The 23,619-nt window shown below is 40.5% G+C and overlaps 1 protein-coding gene across 1 annotated transcript; it reads left to right on the top strand.

The window, feature by feature from the left end:
* Positions 1–19,705: 19,705 nt before the first annotated feature.
* Positions 19,706–23,619, top strand: LOC104101528 (protein OSB1, mitochondrial-like). Its single transcript, XM_009608997.4, has 5 exons — positions 19,706–20,263; positions 22,346–22,484; positions 22,580–22,664; positions 22,767–22,873; positions 23,345–23,619. The coding sequence occupies exons 1-5, from the start codon at positions 19,857–19,859 to the stop codon at positions 23,528–23,530; spliced, it is 924 nt and encodes a 307-aa protein (XP_009607292.1). The 5' UTR covers positions 19,706–19,856; the 3' UTR covers positions 23,531–23,619.

Below are 23,619 nucleotides of genomic sequence, written 5' to 3' on the forward strand. Positions count from 1 at the left end.
TACATGTGGATTCTACTTCTTCGCATTCACATCCCTTTTTCGCATTCGCATAGATCCTCTGGTGGGGTCAGTGTGATGTCATGTGCGCGATCACATTTTTACTTACGCGATCGCGTAGCACAATTTCTAGGTAGTAGTAATTTACTCCTTCGCGATCGCAATTGCATTGCCGCGATCACGTAGCACAATTTCTAGGTAGTAGTAATTTCCTCCTCCGCGATCGCAATTGCATTGTCGCGATCACGTTGTGCAAATACCTGGGCAGTATAATATATTTTCCAAATCGAGGGTTTGGCCATTTTTATCATATCTTGAGTTGTAGACCTCGATTTTGAGAGATTTTTCGTAAGTTTTTTAAGCAAATGGTTGGGGTAAGTGTTCTCCACTCGGAATTGATTATACTTCATGATTTTATCTTTATTTTTATCATTAAATTAGTGTTTTGAGTTGGGGGAAAATGAGAATTTTTGAAGAAATCTTTCAAAATGTAAAATGAGGATTTGATGGGCAATTCAATATCGGAATTTGGTAATTCTTGTATGGTTGAACTCGTATCGAAATGAGTGTTTGGGTTTTGTGAATTTTATCGGGTCAGAGGTGTGGGCTCAGGGGTTAACTTTTGGGTTGACTTTTAGTTCTTGTTAAAGATTGAAGCTTTATTATTTGTAATTGTTTCTTATGAGTTTTATTTATGATTCGAAGTTATTTTGGCTAGATTTGAGCCGTCCGGAGGATGTTTCACTCGAGAAGGTCATTTTAGAGTAACAGTCTAGCTTCTTTGAGGTAAATATTAACTTTGTGTGGGAGAGCTACCCCTTAGGATTCGAGTCATTTGTGCTAATTGTGTCATGTGAAGGCCGTGTACGCGAGGTGACGAGTACATGCTCAAGCTTATTTGTGGAAATTTGACCGTTTAGGTCTCTTAGGTTCTTATGTCCATTACATATGAAGTTGTTTTGTCATGTTAAATTCCCTTACATGTCTTATTTGGAATTAATTGCTTCATGTTTTATCTTTATTGCCGATTAAACTCTTATGTGCCTTAGCTGAAGTTGTTGCCTCTTTTATTGCCATGCTATCCTTTCGGTAATTGTTTATCCTTGATTGAAGTTATTATTATATTTTTCATAATCCGCTTATCCTTAATTGAACTTATTGTATCTCTTCCGTAATTGCTCAACCCTAAATGAAGTTTTGTCATTCCTTATCATTGTTGACTTATCCTTATTTGGAATCATTGATTCATGTTATCCCTCTTATCGTTGAATTGTACTTTTGTGGAATCATTGTTACTCATTATCTCTTCCTTGTTGAGTTATTCTTATTGAAACCATTATTTCTTGTTGTGTCTTTCATTATGAGTTCGTTCTTCCATTTCCTTGTGTTCTGAAGTTCCTGAGTTGATTTACTTGTCGTATTCTCGTATTATTGTCGTTGTTATTATTATATTCAGTGTTGTTGAGCCGAGGTGTATGCGTGGTTGTGATATTGAAACTATTTTGAGAAAATGTTATGGCATGTGGGCACATATTGTGAAAGTCATTTATTTGAGTTGTTATGTTTTGGCACACGTGTTGTTGTTGAGATAATTGTTATTGTGTTTGCACGAGGTTTGTGCCGCGCAGTTGTTATTATTGGTACGCATGCGGTGGTATAATATCTGGGTGTTAAAACACATGCAGTGAGATAAGGTGGGCTTGAAACGCATGGCTAGTAGGGGAATTACTAGAATCCATATGGTGAGATATGGTGGGCTAAAACACTGGATGCTATTTCGGGAAAAATAATTTTCAAAACTAAATATAAAGGCTCCCGTGGTGATATAAGAAAAGTTGTGATTCATTTTATGATTTGAGACTACGAGGTGGTACCTCGGTAGGGCTCTTGTTGTCATTTCCCCATTCTTTTGTACTTGTTTTTATTGTTGTTTCCTTAGCATGCTATTAATTGTCTTTTTCCGTATTGCAATATTTGCTTAGTTCTATGTAGCCAATCTTGTTGTGCTTGCCGTTGCTTCAACTTCATTGTTGTCTTACTTACACTGTACATTTCATGGTGATCATTTCTTATGTGCCATTCGTTGTCTGTACTCTCATTTGTTGACTTGAATTGTGGTAGAACACTAGCACACGCATACACATAGATGAATCACCCATATCGGTTTAAGAAGATGAATCCTGATGCTATTGGCCATTACATGTACTATTGTCTAGTTGCCTTATGTGTGAGAGCTGTTCTCCTGGCACATGAGTCGTCCGTGCGGTTATGAGTTGTAATGCGGACACAAGATGCACAAGCTGTGATTATGAGGTCTGGTATCTCATGGAAATGCTTGACAGATCTGGTGTGAAAGCGGTTGTTCTTATTGAGTTGTTGCTGGTTTTCCTTTATTTGGTATCACCGGACTTAAAGTGTGTTCAGCTTACTCTACAACACTATTACCTCATTGCTTCGTGTTAAATATTGTTGTTACTAGTGTATCATTGCAAGCATTATTTTGTATTCTTTATCCTGCTTAGCTTTATATTAATATTATCTCTCTGTTATTTAACCTTCACACTTGTTCAGGTTGTTTAATCTGGTAGGTGTCTTGACTGTCCCTCGTCACTACTCCACCGAGGTTAGTTTTGATACTTACTGGTACCACTGTGGTGTACTCATACTAGACTTTTGCATATTTTTGTGCAGATCCAGAAGCCACAATTATTGTTGATTATTAGCTAGCTGGTCGAGCATTACTGTGGAGACTCAAGATAAACCTGTCGTCGCTTTGGCAGGCCTCGGGTCACCTTCTGATATTGTACTTGTACTATTTAATTCTATTCCGAACAGTTGTATTTAGGGATTTTTTTCTAGCAAATTTTTTAGAGTTTATGACTTGTACTACCGATTTTGGGAATCTTAAGTTGTGTATAAAGATTTCTATTTCATATTTATCAGTTGATGGTTGAATTCTTCCATTTAATTCAGTAAGTGTTAGGCTTACCTAATCTTATGGATTAGGTGTCGTCACGACATACTACAGAGGGAAACTAGGGTCGTGACAACAACTCTACTCGGAATATAATCCAATGTACCTCTCCACTCTAACCGCGACAAACTTGGCATAGCTAATGTCACAGTCTTGGCATCACAATAGAATAGCATGATAGGGCGACAACCAGTCCATACCCAAGATCGCATCAAAGTCTACCATATTGAGTAATAATAAATCAACTTTGGTCTTAAAACCACCATTGACAACTAAACTCGACCAATAAATACGGTCCACAACAATAAAATCTTCCACATACGTGGATATATATACAAGAGAACTCAAAGAATCATGAGATATATCCAAATATGGAGCAAATTAAGATGACATATATGAGTAAGTGGAGCCCGAATAAAATAAAACTGAGGCATCCCTATGACAGACCAGAACAATACATGTGATGACTACATCTGATGCGACCGCCTCCGTCCTACCCATAAAACATAGAATCTGGCATGGCTTCCCCTGCTAGGGTTGGCCTCTACCCGCCTGACCTCCACCCCTAGCTGGTGGGGCAGGTGGAACGACAACTGGAGCAACAACCATGGCTTGTGAAGTCTGTGAACCTTATGGAATGCGTGTAGCTTGGGTAGTCTGTGGAGGTGCATGATCTCGTTCAAATCACACCTCAAAACAAGGATATGATACGGTCGATTGCAATAATAGTAACCCAATAAAGAGTCGGGATCGAATCCATATAGAGTTTATATGGGAGTTAGGAGTATATATTCTAGTACGTGAGTTTGAACTATCTTAATTTACACTTCCACAAATTGGTTTTATTTCTATTTCTATTTTTAAAATTAAGATTGCAAAGTTAAGAATTAAAACTAAGATAATTGTTTTTGTTATTTTTTAAGTTTGTAAAAAGCCTAGGGCTATGACCATCACCTAGGTGTTTGCCTAATGGGATATAAACCTTAATGCTATTTTTGTTGATCGGGGTGAATTATAGCTATCAACTCTCAATTATCCACTCAATACCTCTCGATCAGAGAGTGGTTTTGCCCAATTTGGCTTTCTCAAGACCAAATGGGTATTGCACAAAATATTTGATAAAAGTTCAAGTCGGGTTATTACTATCTCTAGGTTGAACCCTTTAATTGGGTTAATCAATCTGTCGATTGACCCAATTTCTTGTTAACCAAGTTTTTCTAGACTAAGTCTTTCTTTCTCAAGTAGAGACCAAGTCAAATAGGCATGAACTAATATTTGCAACCATTAATTCCACAAATTAAAATATGAACAAAGCTAAATAATAAACACTTATAAACAAGCACTAAATTAGACACTCATAAGGTTTACATACTAGGGTTGGGTCACAACCCTAGTAAAAATCTAGCTACTCATGCTTGAAATAGAAGAAATAGAAGAATAAATACTAATTAAACTCATATTGGAAAGTCAAAATGACAAAATCTGTGTTAACATATCCCCAAATATAGAAAACTACTAAAAGAAGCAAAGAAAAATGGCTACAGGACTTGCTGATGTCAAAAATTGACCTAATTTTGCGAAACTCGTCTATTTATACAAGGCTGGAAATTTCAGACAAAAATGCCATTCGGGAGGTTCTGCGGCCTCACAATTCCATGTACGGTCCGCATAAGTCTTCATCTTTGCAGGAGCTGGGATTCTGCGGTCGTACAATTCTCACTGCGGCCGCGAGGCATTGTTTCTGCGGTCCGCAGATTTAGCACTGCGGCCACAACCTGGTCTTCTACGGTCCGCATCTTTAGTTCTACGATCGCATAATTGTTGTGCGGTCCGCATTCTTGAGGGACTTGGACTTTGGAAATTTTCACACCCTCTAAAGTTTATCTCCAGTTCTTCATTTGCGGACGCACAATTCCTGTACTGTCCACAGTTTGCTAGGAAACCCTGTTGGGATTTGCTTCATTGTTTGCACCCGCAGATGAAATTCTGCGGTCCGCACTTTGTAAGCTATTGCGCCTTTTGTTGCCTTGTGTTTTGATTACTCCTTTTTGAGTCGGATTTCATCTCGGGAGTCCGACTTCCAACATTCCTGCAAATTTTGCATATTTCATCAGTTTTGGGAACACAATTAAACACTTTTAGACTAAAATAAAAGCTAAAAGACGCTAATAAGTAGTCAAAATCCTCACTTATCAACTCCCCCCAAACTTTAGTTTTTGCTTGTCCTCAAGCAAATAAAATAATTCCCACCTCCACAAGTTAAGGGCCATTACATCCAATCAAAAGTGAGACATCCACACATCAATTGGGACCAATAATTACCCACACTACTTATGTATTATCAACAAGGCGACCAGTTAAACTTTTATGCATATGTAGTTCTAATGTGACACTTGAGCATCGAAAGTTAACTTGATTCATCAAGGAAGCTCGCTCTTTCATGTAGGTCATTGTAGATACCAAACTCCTCATCCTCAACTCTCCATTTTCCTAGCTCACTTAAGAATTTTAGCACTCAATCCAAAGATTTATGAAAGGTTCACTCATCTTTCTCAAGAGAATGTCGAAAGTATGGCTTCAAGTACCATAGGCTTGCCCCTCATGTAGATCACCACTAATGCAAGCTCACTCGGCTTGAAATCACGTAGGGCTTTTTCGGGATATAATGAAGGCTTTTGGACCAAGGTTGAATACACTATTGTTGAGTGGGTTCACCTTTCCTTAAGCACTCCATTTTTTTAATTCTTGGCTCATGCTTTTCCAATTCCTTTAAGTACTTACTTTTCCTTGGGGGTAAAGGCTTGTAACATGGTTATCAAATGAGAAAGGCTCGAGGCTCAAATGGGTTGACTAGGGGTAACAATATTGGTAGGCAATGGAAAATTTTAAGCAGGTCAAGGAAAGCCTACAATCACTTCTCAAGCCAAGAAAAACTTAAAATTTTGCCTTGAAACACATTCGGGGCAAGTTCTAGACCATTAGCACGGGTACTTGGACTAGCAACAAAAATACCTCACCCCTTACGCAACTGGATTGTTAAAGAGAATAGAGTCGAGGGTCCACAACAATCATATTCAAGATTGAAAATCACTATAGTTCGACTAAAACACTCGATGATTGGCTAAGTCAACACAAGAGTCACAAAGTTACTAACTAGAGCTATTTCTTTCAAAAAACTTATTTCTAACCATAAGCATGTAGTTAAGTGTGTTTGTACCAAGTGAAGCATGTTTGACTCTTTGAGCAAGACTTAATTAGGTCTTTTATTCATTACTACTACTATTATTGTCTAAACAAAAAAAAAAACCCAGACTGAGTCCCTTAAGAAGGTTGTCACACCATCCATCATTGGGAAGAGTCACCCGGTTCACACAAAAACTACCTTTGGAAAGAACCATGGCATTAAGAAAACCAAAGGCTTATTATCCACTAAAACATAAAAAGAAGCTACTAAATCAAAAAGAAGTTACTAAATAGAAAATAAGCTACTAAATTAAGCACTAACTAGTAAGAGAACCAAACATGAAGAAGCTACAAACAAAAACTATTGGAAGCAATACGAATATACACAATGAGAGAAGATATATACATAATGAAATAAGAGAATAGAGAATATATACAGAATAAGGAAAAAGAAGAGAATATTATAAGATATTACAAACCAATTGTCTTAGAATCATCAAGTCATATCAAATGAACTCCACCCCCCCCCCTCCCCCGAAATAAAAATAAGTATTGTCCCCAATGCTTAACAAAATAAAAGTAAAGGAAGGGTAAGAGTAAAGAAAACTCCCTATGGCTCCTTGGCCATCTCTGTGTCCACAACAATATCACCACCCTCAGTCTCCTCCAACTGGATCTCATCGTCCTCAACTATGGGAGTGACTGGGTTGGTGAACATCTGACGCACTGCCTCAGCAGTGTCAACAGCAGATTCTGGCTCCTCAGACTGGCCAACTAGTGTTATAGGTGTTGTGGGGTCTAGGCCTGGATGGTGTGGGTCAATCATCATATCAAATGGAATATATCTGGCTGCAGCAAGCTTGGTAACCTGTCTCCGGAGCTTGTCCACTGACTTCTTGGATGCCTGGGACTTTCTCATATTTTTCACTTCCTTGCTCATGTCTTCTATCACTGACCCATGTTGTACCAATATAGCCATAATCATGTTCTGGTTCTCCAAGAGCTTCTTCAATGTTTCTTCCACTGTTGGGGGCATTTGAGGTGCCGGAATGGAGGACTGTTCTGCAACAATACTGGATATGTCAGACAACTATGCAGTAGCTATCTGCATCCAGTTGTTGAGGTTTGCCAATGTCTGGAAGACTCGCAACACAAAGAGTGGGGTAGTAGGCATCGGTACCGGCCTCAAAGCCGAGGTGGAACCTGTAACAGGGGTTGTTGAAGGCACTGAGGCTGGAGGTGGAGGCATATCTGCTGCATTAGATGAAGGCTCGGCTGAAGTGGGTGGAATGTCAATTGCCTCTGCAACTACCATCAATGGCTCATCACACTGGCCTATGGTGGTAGATGGATGGCCCTTTTTCTTAGGGTTTTGTGCATCCATCAACGAGCACCATGAGAAGGGCTTCTTCGCCCGCACCTTCGTATCAAAATCTCTCGGCTCCATCCTTGCATCCATAAGATACTCAGTAATGGTGTTGGGATACGGATATGATGTGTCAGCTTGCCTGGCGACCACAAAGATGTTAGCTGACATCACGGCACCCACATTGATCGGGTACCCAGCCATGATGGAGGCGAGTAAGATTGCCCGCAGGATCGGAAGATTTGTCTCATTCTGACACGGGTCTAGTCGGCTGCATACAAAGGTCTGCCACCCCTTTGCCTCAAAACTCAAAGTGTTTTTGTGAATAACCACCCATGCTGTGTTCCATGGTGGTGGTGCCCCAAGAGCTGCTAGAATTTCAGCTAGCCATGGGCGAGCTGCATCCCCAAGTGCCAACTTCTCCAAATACTCTATGGGCTCGACATCATCAAACCCAAAGTAGGTGTTCAATGTGTGCTGGTCAAAACGCATCTTGAGGTTCTTCATTTTAGTTACCTTTGTCCCTTTCTTAATATGCACCACATTGGCGTAGAATTTTCGGATAAGGTATTCCTTCGCATCCACCACGCTCTGGGTGAACCACATATATCCCTTGCACTCTTGGAACTGCCTCAAGACTGCATGGTTGTACTTTTCTAGATCTTTCAATTGGAATTGTCTCTCAAGAGTGAGCAACCTCACCGGGCACCACCCACAGAAGCTGGAGAAGGCAGCCAAACTGATGAACCTATCCTCCCACACCTCTTTCTTTTTTGACCGCTCAAGGCCGGCAACTGTAGTATTTCCCCCTCGGCCATCATCTGCGATGTCCCGAACTGAAGTCTTTGGTGCATGGGGGCAGGTGTAGTGGAAGGCTCTGAAGCATGAGTGGCACTCTCCAAACCCTCGGAGGTGCTATGTGATAAAGACGGCTCATCCTTGAGCTGATATCTCCCCGGTGGCCTTGATTGGACAACTGGCTGCTCATGTACAGAGACTGAGTTGCCCTCTGATGCTTCCCGAGATGGGGCATAAGAACTGGTCTCGGAAAGGTCTACACCTCTCCCTTTGCCAGCTACTGTCTTCTTTCTAAATTCAAGTTGTTGGGTATTAGTCAAGGGTCTCTTCCCTCGTCCCCGGGAAGGGTCACCCCTTCCTTTTGAAGTGTCACCTCGTCCTCTAGATCGAACCATATTATGTACCAAACAAAAGCGATTGTTAGTTGCAATTCAATTTCAAACACATAAAGAATGCAAGGACACACTAGAGATTGCAGTAAAAAATATTGTATAAACATGCTTGCATGGTAGGGGAAGTGCGGTCTGCAGAATTGTCATTGCGACCGTAGAATGGGCATTGCGGACCATACAATTTTCCAGTACGACCGCAGAACTGGGTTGCGGTCCACACAATTTACTTTGCAGTCGCACTTGAGATGTCACCCAAATGCCAACTCTCTGATGACAGCGATTTGGTCGTTTTGCGTCCGCACTCAATTTTCTGTGGTTCGCACAATTTGCTTTGCGGCTGCACTTAAGAGTCACCAAATTGACAACTCTCTGATCATAGGGATTAAGCTGTTCTGCGGCCGCAATGGGATTTTTGCGGTTCACATATTTTTCATTGCGTCCACAGAACCATGCCTTACTATAGTGCCCTAATCTTTAACTTCTGCGGACTGCATAATTTCTTGTGCGACCGCAGATTCTAACAATTATGAACATAAGCCGTTTTTTACCTAGAGCTTTAAATGTTTGCACAATTTGACATAGAAATAACATCTAAGCATGAAAAGCAACTTACCCATTTCCCTTGGAACATTTACCAATCTACCCACTACATATTTACCCCACATGGTTATTCAAATAGATTCAATCAGACAAATGGTCCAAAATTTCACTAAAAATCTAAAAATTCAAAGAAATTAATCAAGATAATGATGCATACCAGATATGAATTTGTGCAAGAGATGAGTTATCACAGTTGCTAAGCTTGTGAGCAACTAATTTAATACGAAATTTCAAATTTGTGCACTTTGTGAGCTCAGAGAGGGAAAAAAGGAAACAATGCCCTAGCTTTTGCTATTTATAGTGAACGGGTTCTGGCAAAGTAAGAGGGCTTGAGTGCGGCTGCACAATTCCCATTGCAGTCCGCACTCTGTTACCTGAGGCCCCAGATGCTCTAGCATTTTGCGGTTCGCATAATTAGTTGTGCGGCCGCAGATCGACCATTTATCTGACGGACCAACTTCAGAGAGTTGACATTTTCCACATTCAACTTGTGTAGTCCGCAATGTATTTGTGCGGCCGCAGAGAACCTTTTGCTGCAGCAATCAAAATTGTGCGGTCCGCACAATACAAGTGCGGTCCGCAATTCTATCCATACTTAGCCAATTGCTGAACAATTTTGTAAAGTACACTCATCCCTGTAGTACACTTCAAATCCAGTTAGCACAAAAATAACACATACCTACAAAAGAAAAAAAGGAAAAAAAACATGGGTTGCCTCCCAAGAAGCGCCTGATTTAAAGTCACAGCACAATGCATATTACCATCATTTGAAATGAATCACCGCCACAACGTGGCCATCATCAACCTTTCCCAAATAGTGCTTCACCCGGTGACCATTGACTCAGAATACTTCATTATTTTTGTTCTTCAAGTCCAATGCACCAAAAGGTGTCACACCCACAATTTCAAAGGTACCACTCTATTTAGATTTTAGCTTTCCAGAAAACATCCTCAACCGTGAGTTGAATAACAACACAAGATCGCCCACCTTGAACTCCTTGTTCCGAATGTATTTGTCATGAAGGTACTTCATCTTCTCTTTGTACAAGGACGAATTTGTGTAGGCATGGTACCGGAATTCATCCAATTCATTCAAATGTGCAACCCTCAAGTTAGCGGCTGCATCCCAATCAAGATTCAACTTCTTTAGAGCCCACATGGCTTTGTACTCCAGTTCCACCGGAAGATGACAAGCTTTACCGAATACCAACCGGTATGAAGACATACCGATCAGAGTTTTAAAAGCAGTCAGATAAGCCCATAACGCATCATCAAGCTTCTTTGACCAATCTATCCAGTTAACATTCACTGTTTTGGACAAGATACTATTTATCTCCTGGTTGGAGACTTCCACTTGAACGCTAGCTTGTGGATGATAGGGAGTCGTAACTTTATGGGTGACACCATACTTGCTAAGCAAAGTGTCAAAAGCCTTGTTGCAAAAATGAGACCCCCATCGCTTATGATAGCCCGCAGAGTACCAAACCTTATGAAAACATTCTTTTTCAAGAACGCCACCACACTTCTCGCTTCATTATTGGGTTGAGCAATGGACTCAACCCATTTAGAAACATAAGCAACCGCGACCAAGATATAAGTGTTTCCACAAGAACTACAAAAGGACCCATGAAGTCAATACCCCACACATCAAAGATATCAATCTCCAAAATGGTAGTGAGAGGCATTTCATTCTTCTTCGAGATTTCACCGACCCGTTGATATTCATCACATATTTTCACCACATCACTTGCATCTTTGTAAAGAGTGGGCCAATAGAAACCACAACTTAGCACTTTGGCCGTCGTTCTTGCTCCGCCATGGTGACCACCATAAGACGAAGAATGGCAAGCCTCAAGAATATCACTTTGATCTTCTTCCGGTACACATCTTCTAATTACCCCATCCATGCAAATCCGGAAAAGGTATGGCTCATCCCAATAATAATCTTGACAATCTCATTTTAGCTTCTTTCTTTGATTTGAAGAGAACTCATCCGGGATGATTCCACACACAAGGAAGTTTGCTAGATCCGCGAACCATGGCATCTCCTTCATTGAGATAGCCAAGAGTTGCTCATCAGGGAAGGAGTCATTGATTTCAAGGCCATCATGCGGCCTCCCCTCCTCCTCCAAATGCGACAAGTGGTCCGCCACTTGATTTTCACTCCCTTTTCGATCTTGGATGTCAATATCAAACTCTTGCAATAATAGCACCCATCCCATCAACAGATCTTTTGAATCTTTCTTGCTCATAAGATAGCAAATTGCCGCATGATCTGTATGAATAATAACCTTTGCACCCATCAAGTACGGGCAGAACTTCTCAATTGCAAACACAATGGCAAGGAGCTCTTTCTCCGTAACAGTGTAGTTGAATTGGGAACCATTCATGGTCTTACTAGAACAGTAGACCGGATGAAAAATCGTGTTGATGCATTGCCCCAAAACAACCCCAACCGCTACGTCACTAGCATCACATATGAGCTCAAAAGGGATACTCCAATTAGGAGCGGTGATAATGAGAATAGTTGTCAACTTGAACTTTAGCAATTCAAAGGCTCTCATGCAATCATCATTAAAGTGAAAGTTCATATCTTTCTCTAAGAGCTTGCATAACGGGTTCACCACTTTAGAAAAATCCTTGATGAAACGCCGGTAAAACCCTGCGTGACCTAAGAAACTTTACACGCCTTTCACCGAAGTTGAAGGTGGAAGTTTAAAAATTACCTCAATCTTTGCCTTGTTGACTTCTATGTCATTCTTTGAGATCTTGTGGCCAAGGACAATGCCTTCCTCGACCATGAAATGTCACTTCTCCCAATTTAGCACCAAGTTCGTTTCTTCACACCTTGCCAATACTGTATCCAAATTTGCCAGAAAATCATCAAAGGAATACCCAACCACCGAGAAGTCATCCATGAAAACTTCAAGGTAGTCCTCTACCATGTCCGTGAAGATCGCCATCATACACCTTTGAAAAGTCGTCGATGCATTACATAGACCAAATGGCATCCGCTTGAAGGCAAAAGTATCATAGGGACATGTAAAAGTTATTTTCTCTTGATTCTCCAGAGCAATAAGGATTTGGTTGTAGCCCGAATATCCATCCAGAAAGTAATAGAAAGCACGACCAACCAACCTATCAAGCATTTGGTCAAGGAAGGGAAGTGGAAAGTTATCCTTTCTTGTGACTTTATTTAGCTTGCGATAGTCCATACACACTCTCCACCCGGTCACCATTCTTGTGGGAATCAACTCATTCTTGTTATTTATGACCACCGTCATGCCCCCTTTCTTTCGGCACATTGCACCGGAGAAGTTTACGAACTATCGGAAATAGGGTGGATAACCCCGACATCCAACCACTTGATAATCTTCTTTTTGACCACGTCTTACATAGCCTCATTGAGTCTCCTTTGATGTTCAATAGATGGTTTGGCATATTCCTCCAAGTTAATCTTGTGCATGCAAAATGCGGGGCTTATTCCTCGAATATCCGTCAAAGTCCACCCAATAGCCATCTTCCTCTTGTGTAGCACCGCCAATGTAGAGTCAACCTGCACGTTAGTCAAATAAGAGAAAAAAATAACCGGTAAAGTAGAACAAGGGCCAAGAAATTCATACCGAAGATGTGAAGGAAATGGCTTCAACTCCAAGGTAGAAGGCTCTTCAATTGAAGGCTTTGTAGGAGGAGTTTTCCTATTTTCAAGATCCAAGGAAAGTTTTCGGGGTTCATAGTTGTACGACCCCATCCCTTGCAAAGAGTTCACACATTCCATGAAGCCATCCATCTCGTCATCATCAAAGTTGAGCAAGACGACCTCCAACATATCACCCACATTAATTGTGGCACTTGTATCATCAACAATCACATCGATCACCAAGTCCACGTAAGAACACACTTCATTACTATTTGGTTGTCTCATAGATATGCACATGTGGAATACCACCTTTTCATCACCCACCCGAAAAGTGAGTTCTCCGGCTTTCACATAAATAAGAGCCTTCCCCGTAGCAAGGAAAGGTCTTCCAAGAATAATAGGTACCTCATAGTCCACTTCACAATCAAGAATTACAAAATTAGCCGGAAGAATGAACTTATCAACACGAACTAATACATCTTCAATCATTCCCAACGGTCTCTTCATGGTACGTTTAGCCATTTGTAATCTCATAGATGTGGGTCTTGGTTGCCCAATTCCCAAAGTCTTGAAAACTGAATATGGCATCAAATTGATACTTGCCCCAAGATCATAAAGAGCTTTAGCAAACTCAGCACTTCCAATGGTACAAGGGATTGTGAAAGCACCGGGATCTTACAATTTAGGAGCCATTGAATGCACAATTTCACTCACTTGATGAGTGACTTTGATAGTTTCAAAATTCATCGACCGCTTCTTTGTCACCAAATCCTTCATAAATTTTGCATAACCGGGCATTTGTTCCAATGCTTCAACTAATGGAACATTGATTGAGAGACTCTTCATCATGTCAATGAACTTTTTGAATTGATTCTTGCCAATTTTCTTGGCAAGCCTTTGAGGATACGGAGGAGGAGGCTTAGGCATTGGTGCCTTAGCCTTTTGCACTATCTGTTCCGGTATGTCAATAACATGATTCCTAACTTCCTCTTGAGTCTCTTCCACATTGTCATCAATTCAATCCGAACTTCATCATTTGATTGCATCACATTGCTCGGGATCTCTTCTTCTTGTACCACTTGCTCATCATCCACAAGTTGCCTTTGACTTGAGGTGGATGCATTCCCACATTTTCCACTTCTTGTAGTAACGGCCATGGCATGCCCCGTGTTATTCCCACCCTTTGGGTTCACCACCGTGTCACTTAGTAGTGACCCCTTAGGACGAGAATTTAGAGCTTGAAAGATTTACCCCATTTGCACTTCTAAGTTGCAGATCGATGTGTTGTGTGAGGCAATTTGGGCATCAGAATTGGCATTCTTCTCCATCATTTGCTTGAACATGTTCTTAATACATCCCATTTCATTGTTAGAAGAGCTAGAACCATGGGAAGGATAATGAGGCAGGTTGCTTGGTTGTTGATTCATCGGGGAACTTTGAAAACCCGACCCCCGATTTCCTTGATTGTTACTCCAACCGCCTTGATTGTTGCCTCCCCAATTGCCTTGGTTATTGTTGTTATGCCAATTTCCTTGATTATTTCCGCCACTACAACTTCCTTGATTGTTGTTGTTATTCCAATTGCTTTGATTGTTTCCACCACTCCAATTACCTTGGTTGTGAGAATTCCAATTTTCTTGATTGTTTTGAGGTCGCCATAGTTGTTGGCTGGGGCCTTGAAAGTTGTTCAAATATTGGACCTCTTCTTCTTGGTCATTATAAGAGTCATCTTGATTAAACCCACTATCTTCTTGCATAAAATTGTCCACTCTTTGTTGCACTTGTGGACCCTTTGGTCTCTGTTTGTTCTCCATCATGTTTACCCCTTTCATTGCATTGACTTGCCTCGGGTTTTACACTTGTTGAAGTTGAGCCTTTGCCAATTGGTTCATGGTGGTAGTCAATTCGGCTATGGCTTGCCCATGGTCATGCAATTCTTTGTGAAGATGAATCATATTGGGATCACCTTGTGGATCATTAGCCCGGGATTTCCATGTCGATGAGGTATCCACCATCTCATCCAAAATATCACATGCCTCTGCATAAGGCGTAGTTATGAAGTTCACACCGACAAGTTGATTTACTACACATTGGTTGGTTGTATTGATCCCCCGATAGAAAGTTTGTTGAATTATGTTTTTCATCATATCCTTGTTGGGACACTCTTTCACCATTGTTATATACCGTTCCCATATCTCGTGTAGTGGTTCATTGGGCTCTTGCTTGAATGCTAGAATTTCATCCTGAAGTATAGCCATGTGCCTGGGAGAGAAGTACTTAGAAATAAATTTCTCCGCCAATTCATCCCAAGTATGAAAGGAATGGTTTGGGAAACGTTCCAACCAATCTAAGGCTTTCCCCCGTAGAGAGAAGGAAAAAAGTCTTAGCCTCAAAGCATCCTCGGAGACATTTGTTTGTTTACTCCCCCAACACGTATCCACGAACCCCTTCAAATGTTTGTATGCATTTTGACCCGGAGCACCGATGAAGAACCCTCGTTGCTCAAGCAAGGTGAGCATCACATTGGTGATTTGAAAGTTGCCCGCCCTAATACGGGGAGGGACTATTGCACTTGCATATCCTTCATTTGGCAATACCCGGTGTGGAGTCGCTCTTGGTGGGGGTGGGGCTGGAGCGTGCACATTGTCCTGAGGAACTCGGCCTCATCTATTAGCTTGAGGTTTAAGAGGAACCTCATCCATTTGATCATCCTCAACGTCCACATCTCCCAAAGCAATGTTTCCAAGCTCGTTATTTGCCATGGTTGCACATACAATTTCCCAACACGTTAGTAACACGTAAGGAAAAGAAGATATTCCAAAAACACACACAAATATATAGATAACACCGTTTTTAGCTCCCCGGCAATGGCACCAAGAATTGATCTCGTTCAAATCACACCTCAAAACAAGAATATGATACGGTCGATTGCAATAATAGTAACCCAACAAAGAGTCGAGATCAAATCCAAGGCGTTTATATGGGAGTTAGGAGTATATATTCTAGTACGTGAGTTTGAACTATCTTAATTTACACTTTTACAAATTGGTTTAGTTTCTATTTCTATTTTTAAAACAAAGATTGCAAAGTTAAGAATTTAAACTAAGATTGTTTTTGTTATTTTTCAAGTTCTTAAAAAGCCTAGGGATATGACCATCACCTAGGTATTTGCCTAATAAGATATAAAACTTAATGCTTGTTTTGTTGATCAGGATGTATTATAGCTATCAACTCTCAATTATCTACTCAATACCTCTCGGTCAGAGAGTAGTTTTGCCCAATTTGGCTTTCTCAAGACCAAATGGGTATTGCACAAAACGGTTGATAAAAGCTCAAGTAGGGTTATTACTATCTCTAGGTTGAACCCTTTAATTAGGTTAATCAATCTATCTATTGACCCAATTTCTTGTTAACCAAGTTTTCCTAGACTAAGTCTCTCTTTCTCAAGTAGAGACCAAGTCAAATAGGATAAACAAAGCTACTCATGTAGAGACCAATTCCATAAATTAAAGCATGAACAAAGCTAAATAATAAATACCCAATCATAAACAAGCACTAAATTAGATATCCATAAGGTTTACACACTAGGGTTGGGTCACAACCCTAGTAAAAATCTAGCTACTCATGCTTGAAATAGAAGAAATAGAAGAAGAAATACTAATTAAACTCATATTTGAAAGTCAAAATGATAAAATCTGTTTTAACATATCCCAAAATATAGAAAACTACTAAAAGAAGCAAAGAAAAATGGCTACAGGACTTGCTGATGTCAAATATTGACCTAATTTTGTGAAACTCGTCTATTTATACAAGGCTGGAAATTTCAAACAAAAATGCCCTTTGGGAGGTTCTGCGGCCGCACAATTCCATGTGCAGTCCGTATAAGTCTTCATCTTTGCAGGAGCTGGGATTCTGCGGTAGTATAATTCTCACTGCGGCCACGAGGCATTATTTCTGTGGTCCGCAGATTTATCACTGCGGCCGCAACCTGGTCTTCTGCGGTTCACATCTTTATTTCTGCGGCCGCACAATTCTTGTGCGGTCCGCATTCTTGAGGGACTTGGACTTTGGAAATTTGCACACCCTCTAAAGTTCATCTCCAGTTCTTTATTTATGGTCGCACAATTCCTGTGCGGTCCGCAGTTTGTAAGGAAACCCTGTTGGGATTTGCTTCATTGTTTGCGGCCGCAGATGGAATTCTCGGATTCGCACTTTGCAAGCTATTGCGCCTTTTGTTGCCTTGTATTTTGATTACTCCTTTTTGAGTCGGATTTCATCTCGAGAGTCCGACTTCCAACATTCCTGCAAATTTTGCACATTTCATCAGTTTCAGAAATACAATTAAACGCTTTTAGACTAAAACAAAAGCTAAAAGGCACTAATAAGTAGTCAAAATCTCCACTTATCAGTGCACCCCTCCTGAATATGGGGCAGTCCCTCACTTTATGTCTGGTATCACCACACTCAAAGCAAGCTCTCAGTGGGCATGGCTGCTGAAAATGACCCTGGCCTGGTCCGCTAGACTGACCGCTGAAGGCACCCCATGTAGGAGGTGCACTGGATAGTGGCTGGGCAAAATGAGCAACCTGAGACCTCGGAATAGCCGAAGCACTGCTAGAAGCTATTGGAACTGCTGAATGAACTGGGCGGCTCACATAGCCCCTACCCTGATGGGATGGAACTGGTGCGCGGGCACCACTATATCCTCCAGAATTGCGAGGCCTCTTGGCCTCCTTGTCCTCTCTCTCACGACCCCGTATACCCTCCAACCTTCGTGCGATCTCTACCACCTGCTGATACGGAGTATCCGTCTCCAACTCTCGTGCCATGTTGAATCTAATACCATAGTTGAGCCCCTTGATGAATCTGCAGACTCCCTCTTTGACTGTAGAAACCAAGGCAGGTGCATGTCTAGATAACTCACTCTATCTGATAGCATACTCTAACACTGACATAGTCCCCTAACGCAACTGATCAAACTTGGTGTGCCATACATCACGAAGGGTCTGGGGAACAAACTCTCTTAAGAACATCTTTGAAAACTAATCCCAAGTGAGTGTGGCTGCATCAGCTGGCCTACCCTCCTCGTAAGCCTGCCACCACCAGTACACTACTCCTGACAACTGAAACGTAGTAAAAGAAACTTTGCTCACCTCCACAATACCCATGGTGCGGAGAATACAACGGCACTTCTCTAGGAAACCATGTGCATCCTCGCTAGTTGTGCCACTGAAAGTAGGAGGATCATACTTCTTGAACCTCTCAAGTCTCCTATGCTCCTCCTCAGAGGCCTCTGCCCTGACCTCAGGCGAACCGGTATAACGGGTTGTATTGGTATGACACATGAAATATGATCAATATGGACCCGCTACTCTGGAGTGCGGGTCGTGGGAGTCTGAGCTCCTCCCCCAGCCTGAGATGTAGCTGGTGCAAGGGGAATCAATCCTGCCTGAGCTAGAGTGCCGAATATGCTCAAGAACTGTGTTAGGGTCTCTTGAAGTCCAGGGAGAACAACAGGCACCTCGGGTGTCTGTCCCCCAATCGGAGCTACTGGTGGCTCGTCAGTCGCTGCTCGGGTAGGTGCTCTGGCTGCACCACATGCCCCTCCTCGGCCTCTGCCCCGACCCGGGCTTGCGCAACTCTAGTAGGGCGCGCGAGTGTCTGATCATCGGATCCAGCAGTGCGTGTCCTCACAATCTGTGAGAGAATAGAAAGACAAAGATTCAGATTTCGAAGCCAACAAATTTGCACGATTAGGAATCAAAGAAGTGGAATTTTCTAATAGTTCCGTAGCCTCTCGAAGATAAGTACATACATGTCCGTACCGATCTGCACGACTTTACTAAACTTGCTTATCACTCGTAACACCTATGAACCTCGTAACACGCACATTGCGTATATAACGCAATTTAATGAGTACACAATTCTTTTTTTAACACATAAATGTTATTTATTAAATATTGTGTTTGAGACATAAATTGTGTAATTAAAATAAAACGATAATTGTTTATTCTATTCACCTAACTCAATAAAAAAAGAAAATTTAACTCATTCCTATATTCCACTTCACCTGTAAACACCTTCTTGACCTTTATAAATAAAAAAGTAAGAAATATCTAACAATTGACAAAAATATATTACATACTATAAATCAAGTAGTTGATCCAGCCGTTGGTCGTAAAAATCATGAGAGCTAAAGAGTTCCCTTTTTTTCTCTTATGTTGTTCTTTTTGGAATTGGCCACGTATGGCTGCATGGCCACGCATGCTTGGGTGGTCATGCAAGGCGATCGCACAAGTGTGTGTGGTCACGACCTCCCAGTGTGGCAACACAACCAAGAAGCTGCCATTTACATACCTTTTTTGAAGTGTCTACGCGAGCATGCATGGCCACGCAACCCAACCACACAAGGCTTCCATGATTTTTTTTAAATTTTTTTCTCTAATCAATTTTCCGAAGTTATGTCCTTAGCCACTCAACTTAGGGAGCTTCAACCCTTATGACATTCATGTCCAAGTATCTTAATGACCTTATTATCATAGTGTGGGCCCGCACATATTTCAATTAAGGAAATGTTAGCGGATTTTCTTAAGCTTGATTTAATTAAAGAAATTCTCAGGGCTTTACAATATTATTTTTGCTCAACTTAGCTTAATAGGGACAAAAGTTCAAGATCAGGGCCTAGTGAGTCCATTCCTGTAAATCACCCAATATTTGGCTATTTCTTAAATAGCAACACTAGAAGCTATATGTGCACTTCTATCTCGGCAGGCCCGTCATCGAGGCACTGCTTGCTTCGAAGTTCCAAAGAAGGAACATACGATAAGATAGTACTGTCGCCCGGTTTTACACTCCATCCTATTGTCGCGCACAGAATCTAGGAAGGAAGCGAAAGAGAATACAATCATGGCGTTAGAACAAACAATTGCATTCACAAACACCTTTTTCTCTTCAACTCCTAGAACCCCTCTTACCAGAACTGACATCCCTGCAAAATCTCTGTCTTTTCGACTTTTCTCGCCGTTGAAGAAAGACTTAAAGCAAGTGGAACTAGCACAACGTGGCCGCATAAGGTGCTCATTCGACTATAATAGCTCTGGAAATGGCAACGTTAGTGTCTATGAGTATGAAAGATTCGCCGGGCGTTCTCAATACCCAAGGCCCTCTGAAATACAGTGGAAAAAGGAGCTTTGCAATTCTGTCCAACTCATTGGCAACGTTGCGGCGCCTGTCCAAATTAAGCACTTGAATTCCGGGAAGGTAGTAGCTTGGACTCGCCTTGCTGTTAGGAAGTCTCAAAACGACACCACTTGGTAATCTAAACGACACCCAATTGATTTGTTTGGTCACTTTTAGCTTTTTTGTTCTTTTTTCTATTTGTTCTTTAGTTTGGTGCACTGTTTCCTGCGATAATTGTATATCATGACATTGCTCTAATCTGTTGCTACACTTATGGGGTTAAAGGGATTATCTTGAAGCCGTCATAGTTTGAAAATTTTATCTACTAAAACACAACGACATGGAAATAGGATGAAAACTGTTGACACCATGAGGTTATGGCAAACCATAATCAGACTGACCCAAAGGCCAAAACTGAAAAAGATTATTGGCAATGTTGAAGGCAAAATTAAGTAGTAAAACTATGCTCTCTCGAATAGGTTAAACTTTTACAACTTGTTTGGATGGTTGTTGCCTATTGTATTGTATCGTATTGTTACTTTAAATACAACGTTTGTTTTGATTGTTACTTAAATTTTATTGTATCGTATCGTTAAATCCATCGTTACGTAACGACGAAAAATGCCACTATGTGGAACGACGGATTTGGTGTGGTAGCGTCGTTAACTTGCTTTTTTCTCTCATCTTGCCCTTTTTATTAAATAATCATATGTTATCCTTTACTCTACTCTTTTATATAATAATTCTACTCCATATCATATTTTTTTCTTAGTAATATTATAAATTTATTCTTCATATTATTGGTGCTTGACATCATGAAACGACGGCAAACGATACAATTTATCCAAACGTTATATTAATCAAACAATATAATACAATGCAGTACAATATAATATGATACATTATAAAACAACATGTAACAACAATCCAAACAAGGTGCTAGATGAGATGGTCATAAACTTTAACATGGTATCAGAGCAAACAGGTTCGAGTCTCAATGCAAAAGAATCAGTCTCGCACGTGAAGAGGCATTCGAAGACATAAGTAAGTAATAAAACTGTGCTCAATCTAACAGTTTAAACTTTTAGATGAAACAGTCACAAACTTTAACGGTCAATGCCATGAAAAAGAATTAGGCTGCACGTGAGGGGGCGTGTAATTAAGTAATAAAAGTGTGCCCTCTCTAATAGCTTAAACTTTTAGATGAGATAGTCACACACTTACACATCAATACATGTAGTCCAGTATTTAACATGACAAGTAGTGAAAGTAGAAGGCAAAATTTTTATGTTTTCAACTGAAATGGATTTGGCTTTTTCACCTACTTCAAGATACAAGGTTGGAAAATCTATGACTACGACCTGTTTGGTTAAATCCATTGACTTATGAAAGCCATCTCTGCTGTTAGAAATCCCCGTACCCTAATGTTCACGGATGTACTTTTGTTCCTCCTCCACAACTGGACAGTATCCTAGTTCTATATACCTCATACTCGGAAAGTCAGTGTTCATCAGGTCATGATACCAACTTTTAGCTCGACTACAAGACTAGAAAGACTAGAAAGATTTCTAAAACCAAAATTTAGTCTAGTACATGAACTAGGTGTACTTCTCTAAAATAGTCGCTGAAGCAAGCTCTAATTTTGAAATGTCCTTATCCAAATCTGTCTGCATTCATTGAAACGCCTCCATGCTTTTGATTTTGGACCATTATTTTCTTTGAAGCAAAAGTAGTGTGAAATCAACAACCTTGAATGCCTTTTGCAACTCTATGGAAGTGATATCCTTTTACTTTTAGGACTAAGTACCTGAAAGCGGCCATTTGGTTTGGCATTATTCCTTGCCCTGGGCTTCCATCTTTATGACTAATTATTTCTCTTGCACTGTGAGGTTTACTACTGTGTTTGTCCTCTGAATTTATGTCTTCTTTGAGGGCCCAGATCATGGTCTTTTTGGCTCAGCAAATTTGAGTTTAGCCTGGATTATTTCTACACAAAGGCTTTGTTACATTGTTTCCCTTTAAAAAAAAAAAACTTTGTTTCATTGTTCTTGCTTTCCTACTGTTGCTTCTTAATGAATAAAAGAGATGTCTTACTCTGACTGAAATAGCAATCCTCCCTTTCTACATCTTTTTTATCATGTTAAAAATAGCAGAAATCTCAGTTCTTTGGTTTATTATCAGATAGTTACAGCAGTAGTCTATTTTTGTGGTATCAGGATTAATTTGACATTTTGGGATGAGTTGGCTAATGTTGCCAATCAGCATATAGAGAAAGGACACCAGATTTATGTCTCTGGTCGCCTAATCTCAGATACAATTGAAGGTGATGATGGGAAACAGCAGACATATTATAAGGTTGCTTTCTTTATATTTTTTTTTTGAATGTTATAGAGACATCATGTTTGTTCTATTTCTTATTGACTGTGAACTTCTATGGTCTTTTTCTGCAGGTTGTTGTTCAGCAATTAAATTTTGTTGAAAAGACCTCTCCTTCTGTTGCCTCGTACAATGGGGACTCTAATTCCATGGCACCAAGTAAATAACACTTCTTTACCTAAAAACTGCGTTACTGCTAGAGCTGCGTGCACATTTTTCTGGAGTTAAATTTTAAAGAGATTTTCACCTGTGGCTTTGCAGGTAGAAAGCAAAATAATTATCCCACAAATACCACTGGATCCACAGAGGAGTTATGGCAAGCTTTCTTTGCTAACCCGCTGGAATGGTGGGATAATAGGAAGAACAAGGTAACCCCCAGTAAAGCATTTCTTAAAAAGACATGAGCAAGGAGTTGTCAACTGCAATAGCATCACTAATTTGGCTTAGTGTCCTTGCATCATAATCAAGTTGCAGTTTTTTACTTGTCTTTGTTGGTGCATGTGTTATCCATGCGTTTGACACGCTTGTGGCAGAATTGAGTTTGTGAATGCAATATGCTTCTTCTAGAGATGTAAAATTGGCTGTGAACTTCTATGGTTTAGAGATAAAACAAGTGCAGTTTTGCTTGGGGGAAAGGAAGACAAACTAAAAGCAAAAGATAGTCTGAATGTTTTATGAACCGTTCAAATATAAAACAAAATAGTGTTTGAAATGTACCAATGCTAAACTTGGGTCTTCAAATTTCAAGATTGATTAGACACTTGCCAGTATTATTTTATTTTGCTAATAATGACATCTGTCACGAAATAAATACTCAGTGATATTATTCCCTTTTGCAGAGGAGCCCAAACTATCCAGACTTCAAGCACAAAGATACAGGCGAAGCATTGTGGGTAGAAGGCAGGTATAATCCAACATGGGTGAAATCTCAACTTGCAGTACTAGATTCAAAGATGGAATCTTTTCATGATCAAAATGGCAGCGCGAATGCAGACTTCATGTCCATGGAAAATTTTCAATTTTAGCTCTTCTCCATTTGATTTTGGCTGTACTTTCAAACATACTCTTGTATAGTTTTGTTTCTTCAAGTAGGAACATAAAATTTTGTGTTATC

The sequence above is a fragment of the Nicotiana tomentosiformis genome, chromosome 1 (genome assembly GCF_000390325.3).
Source record: "Nicotiana tomentosiformis chromosome 1, ASM39032v3, whole genome shotgun sequence".
In the NCBI taxonomy this organism is placed as follows: Eukaryota; Viridiplantae; Streptophyta; class Magnoliopsida; order Solanales; family Solanaceae; genus Nicotiana; species Nicotiana tomentosiformis.

What these genes read in the sequence shown, in the direction of transcription:
- LOC104101528 (XM_009608997.4), top strand. Translation starts at nt 19,857, where the DNA reads ATGGCGTTAGAACAAACAATTGCATTCACAAACACCTTTTTCTCTTCA. An exon ending in TCTCAAAACGACACCACTTG is followed by an intron (nt 20,264 to 22,345) that starts GTAATCTAAACG and finishes TTGTGGTATCAG; the next exon opens with GATTAATTTGACATTTTGGG. An exon ending in CTCTAATTCCATGGCACCAA is followed by an intron (nt 22,665 to 22,766) that starts GTAAATAACACT and finishes GTGGCTTTGCAG; the next exon opens with GTAGAAAGCAAAATAATTAT.